Raw genomic sequence first — 5,790 nt, 5'->3', positions numbered from 1 at the left:
CATGTAGTACTCCATCGTGAATATATACCACATCTTCTTGATCCATTCGTCAGGTGATGGACATTTAGGCTCCTTCCATGTTTTGGCTATTGTTGACATTGCTGCTATGAACATTGGGGTACATGTGCTCCTATGCATCAGCATTTCTGTCTCTCTTGGGTAAATCCCCAGCAATGCTATTGCTGGGTCATACGGGAGTTCTATCGATAGTTTTTTGAGGAACCTCCACACTGTTTTCCAGAGCAGCTGGACCAGTTTACATTGCCACCAACAGTGTAAGAGGGTGCCCATGATTCTTAAAGCCAGGCACACTTTATTCCCATCCCATATCCCAGACCCTCCATTTTTGTTTGTGATCTCTCCTTGCTTTCTGCCTAATATATATACATAATATATATAATATGGAAATATGTATAGAAAGTATACATATAATATATAATATGGGAAACATATAATATGAGAAATATACATGCAGTATAGGAAATATACATATTACATGGGTTCATCATATACATCATATAGAACATGGGGCATGTATAGGGAGAGGACACATAGATAATTATTAAAAGTTATATAAATGTTTTGACAATAGGCCTTCAAGATGTATAAAACTAGCACAGACATAAGAACACTCTGGAAAATTGTGACTTTTCCACAAAAATAAGATAACTTTCCAAAAATAAACATGGTGACAGTAAAAAGGAATGAGTCAGGGAACTGAAGTAATATCTGTCAATTTAAGGTCCAGGACAATCAGAGTGATGCCCTCCCAATTGTGTTAGTTTTTGGTAGAAGTTGGAGATTTCCACTGTCTTTATTTCCACTAAACCAATGCTTACCTTGTCAAAATAGAGGGCTCTATATATTTTGACTGCCACCTTTGCAGGTCATTATTTTTAAACTAGAGGTTACATTTAGAATGTCATGCCACTAGCTTAAAGCTAACCTAGCTCTGGGTATAGCAAGAAATGTCACCCACTATAGGTACAGAGAAGCTATGCTATTATATTAAGGTAAAAATTGGCTTGACAAACTATGGAAAAATTGTTTCCCAACCTAATCACTACTGTTGATTTGAAAAGCAAGATATTGGTAATGGTTTTTATTCTTCTCACCCCTCTTTTTACATCTAGGTTACAGCGATCCCACAGGGAAGTACGACCCTGCTATTCGAAGCCTTCACAATCTGGCTCATCTATTCCTGAATGGAACAGGGGGACAAACCCATTTATCTCCAAATGATCCTATTTTTGTCCTCCTGCATACTTTCACTGATGCAGTCTTTGATGAATGGCTGAGGAGATATAATGCTGGTGAGACATTTTCCTATGCTATTTTGCAGGCTCAGCAAGGAGACTATTTAGGTGGTATAGTTATCACTATAGATTACACACTTGGGACACTACACTTAAAAATAAGGATAAAGTAGCTGTGATAACTAGCTGTTTCCACATGTCCCAAACTACTTTCAAAATGCAGATAAAAAGTTACAAAAATGGTTTATAAGATGATATTTATTAGCATTCACTCAGACTAAGCACATAATCCCTTCTTGTTTTTAGTATGAAAAGATGACTATCATGTTTCCCAAATTTTTTTCTTCCCTATAACTTCCAATGAACATTTACATTTCTTTCCCTTGCTTCCCTTTGGAACATTCTCATTGTGAGTAAAAAAATCTCGCTGAGCTCTTCTTTGATACCTAAAAGACAGAAAAAATTATGCTCATAATCCACAATTTTGATTTTTATTACTGCTGGCCTCTTACAAATGGAAAGTCTCTTCAACTTGAAAAGTTAATGTTGGTTTTTACAGATAGCACGGTATAGAAAGTCTTTTTAAACTTCATTTTAATGAATTTTTAAAAATAATATTTAGAATACCACTTTCTCTTCACTTCTACTTGGCTGAGAGGCTCAAGTTACTTTTCAAACAATGAAGTGCTTCTGTTGGTTAAAGCATCATACATTTTCATGTTTCCAAAGTATGTTGTAAATTTTGGCCTTTGGGCCTTTACTTCATCACGCACATAAACACAATGTTGGCTCTTAACTATATATTGACTTATCCAATTCAGCCAATCTCTTACTGCTTTGTGTGTATGTACAGGAGAAGCCTCTAGTCCAACCCGATTAGGACCATTAACTGATATGTTGGTCAAACTCATCTATTTCCTCAGAAAATCATTCAAGAAACAAATAACTCACATGTAAATATTCACTCATCCATATGTTATGAATTCACTAATTGGAGTGCCACCTTATTTCATATGTATTCACATACATACCTACAGTCATAATGAACTATTTACAATTTACAATGGTCTGTTTCTTTAAAGAGAAATGAGAAATTATCAACCCTTGAGATGCAGTCTGAGTGCAGCATGATTCTAGATTTTCACAATGACACCTTATCTTTAGAGTCATGTTGCTCCCTCCTAATTCTTTACCAATATCTCAGGCATTTCCCTTTAACAAATCTTTCCTAGACACTCATATATTTAATATAAAACAACATCCCTCTCTCTTCAAAATCATAATTATCATTTTGCATATGTTTACCTGTATTACTTTTTAGGATAATAACAAGTAAATTGCAGTTAATAGGTTTAGGGATGAACAAAAACTTGTTAAACATGCACTTCTTGGAACAAGACAACAATGTACAAGCTGTAGTCATTCAGCCATTCACAATGCCATGGATATTAGTAAGTTGTTGTTACTTAGGACTTAGTTAAGAAGTAAAAGGAGGTGGAGAATCTTGGGTAATCTGGAGCTTTTCTTCAACTATGAAAAACAAGTATTGTTTTGCCTTGTATATCTTGATTGAAAAGATCATTATTTGACATCTGTAACAATTTGTTAATGGTAGTTGATGAACCAGATAAATACCTTTGTTATTTTCTCCCTGTTTCCTTTGTTTGTACTATATAAATGGCATAAGATCTCTCAGTTACCTGGATAGTAGTGAAGGGAAAAGTACCACAAATGAAAAATAGGGACTCTAAGGCATATTTATGACAAAATGTGGCCATAAAATTATAAGACAAGTCAATGTAAACACAAATTTCATGAACACTGAACATTAACAATTAACCATCTTCTTAAATATTCCATGTTCCTGGAAACGTCCCTCGGAAAAATGATGTCATAGAACGCCTACGTTAGGAAGAAAATAAAAAGATTGGAAAAAATTTCTAAAATGAGGCATATAGCAGAAGTCTTTGTTGCAGATAAGTGGAGGCTGGAATTATTTTTCAAAATGTATTGAAAGGTTTTATAGATAAGGAAGTATCTTCAAAAATCAAAGGATTATAAAATGATTAGGGTCAGAATGGAATAAGAATGACATTTTACAGTACTATATGGAAGGAAATGACAGTCATCCACATGTAATGTCTGTTACAGAGTCCTTTCATTAGACATGAGGTAGTATAATATAGAGCATACAAACTTTATTTAGCATAATGTTAAGTTTTATTCACTAACATTTTGTATCCATGTGCACATTTAATTTGATTCAATTTTTTCCCAAATGCGAATCATGTGAATGAAGTTTTATATATAGCACTAAATATAGTGAGCTTTTCAGAAGAAGCAGTTTATACATTTCACAGGCCAGACACTACTTATCCTGCCCTGAGAGAAATGAACCAATTATGCACACATGCAAATCCTTTCATAAACACTATCTGATTCCGTGTCTTGGCTATTGTGAATAATGCTGCAATGAACATGGGTGCAGATATCTCTTCGAGATACTGATTTCATGTCTTTTAGATATTCACCCAGAAGCAGGGTTGCTGGATCATATGGTAGTTCTATTTTTAATTTTTGAGGAATATCCATACTGTTTCCATAGTGGCTGCGCCGATTCCCACCATCAGTGCACAACAGCTCTCTTTTCTCCACACTTTTGCCCACACTTGTTATCTCTTTTCTTTCTGATCACAGCCATCCTTACATGTGTGAGGTAATCTCTCATGATGTTTCTAATTGGCATTTTCTAATTAGTGATGAATACCTTTTCATACACCTGGTGGCTATTTGTAAATCATCATGTCAATTTTTGTCAATTGTGCCTCAGCAAATCTAGAAGAAAATACAGTTTGAGTGCCCACTATTTCCTACATAGTATTCTAGGTACCAGAAATACAGTAGAGTACAAAACACACAAAAATAGTTTCCTTCCTGTAACTCTCCTAGTTGTTAGTAGAAATGGCAGTAAAAATATATAAGTAAATATAAAGTATGTTCAATGGGTGAAAGTCATTACATGCTAAGAAAATCAGGAAAGAGGATAGTGAGTCTATATAAATACATGAGGAAGATCATCCCCGATGAGAAAAGGAACTCACTGCGACTGGAGCAGAGCGGAGAGTGGGGGGTGGGGAGAAAACGGTGGGAAAGAATGAAGTCAGAAAGGTAACAAGGGGCAGATCCTGAAGGATGTTGGACACAATTCTGAGATGGGAAACTACTGAAGGGTCTTGCATAGGGAGGTTTCATGACGATTTTACTGTTATTGTTTGTCACTTTTACAATTATTCCTCCATTCATTTTAATCAATATAACTTTATCACAATGCTGAAGCTGCACTGGGTTGAGGCTGATCAAGTCAGGATTTAGGGGAAAGAGGAAATAGAAAGTTTAAAAATGTATCTAAATTATTAACTTCAATAAATAATTAACAATAATACACCAAAATGTGAGTTCCTTGAGGCCAGGCATTCTGTGTGTCTTGTGCAGTGCTATAGACTCCATGCCTAGACCCCTGTCTTACATTAGTAAGAGCTCCGTAGATTTGAATCAATAAACATTTAATTAGCATTAATACCTAGGACATCTAAAGTCACAAAAATATAAACCCTACATGCCAGTTCTATGATCAACTGTTTTTCAAAGTAGATGCTAAACTACTTTTCTGTGCTTCTCAGGATCACAGTGACTGTACAGGTAATGTACTCCTTGCAAACAGAAAATCTAATACTCCGCTAACTTTCTCATATGTTCTAGCTCTTCTAAATATTTTTCCACGCATGTCTCACCCAAGCTCACTTCCAACTCTGGTTTTGTGATATCCCACCTCATTTAATTGTACGAACTTAAAGTTAGACAACAAAAATAGAAAAGAACAATCGTGGGGCACCTAGGTGGCTCAGTCGGTTGAGCACCAACTTCAGCTTAGGTCATGATCTCACGGTTTGTGGGTTCGAGCCCTGTATCAGACTCTGTACTGACATCTCAGAGCCTGGAGCCTGTTTCAGATTCTGTGTGTCTCTCTCTCTCTGACCATCCACTTGTGCTCTCTCTCAAAAATGAATAAACATTAATTTTAAAAAAGAACAATATTCTGCCACAAAGAACATATCACTCTTTTTATGCATGATGACAGAAACTCACTAATAATATAAATGCCTATAACTTGTATTTAACTTGAAAGAGGAGAAGTGGCAGGAAGGAAATAATATCCCAGGAACTTGATTTAAAATTTTAAGTGGTTTTTCTAACAGAGTAAAATCCAGGGGATAAATTAATTTTTTTCCTTTTTTTTTTTGAAATTTTATTTTATTTTATTTTTTTACTTTATAAAGTTTCATATTTTTTAACATATGCAATTATTTTCCATCATTTACAATACAGTAGTTACAATGACACTCCAAACAGAAAAGCAAAGTAAAAAAATCAAAACACCAACTTCTGTTTCATGTAATTAGACTTATACAGAAATTAGAAGGTTAAGTAACAACTAGTTAATCACCTAATTTCACAGCTATCTGAAGTGGCAATC

The 5,790-nt window shown here is 34.9% G+C and overlaps 1 protein-coding gene across 3 annotated transcripts in view; it reads left to right on the top strand.

Moving 5' to 3' along the window:
* Nucleotides 1–5,790, top strand: part of TYRP1 (tyrosinase related protein 1) — a 21,250-nt gene that overhangs the window by 11,796 nt on the left and 3,664 nt on the right. The window contains exon 5 of one of the 3 annotated variants that reach the window (XM_029920368.1): nucleotides 1,134–1,313. In XM_029920368.1, the coding sequence (XP_029776228.1) occupies nucleotides 1,134–1,313 (180 nt within the window). Of the gene's footprint in view, nucleotides 1–1,133; nucleotides 1,368–5,790 lie in introns of all 3 variants that reach the window. The other 2 variants (XM_029920367.1, XM_029920366.1) reach the window with 2 other exon arrangements.

Source organism: Suricata suricatta, chromosome 13 (genome assembly GCF_006229205.1).
Source record: "Suricata suricatta isolate VVHF042 chromosome 13, meerkat_22Aug2017_6uvM2_HiC, whole genome shotgun sequence".
Lineage (NCBI taxonomy): Eukaryota > Metazoa > Chordata > Mammalia > Carnivora > Herpestidae > Suricata > Suricata suricatta.
This window is presented reverse-complemented; position numbering and strand designations above follow the sequence as displayed.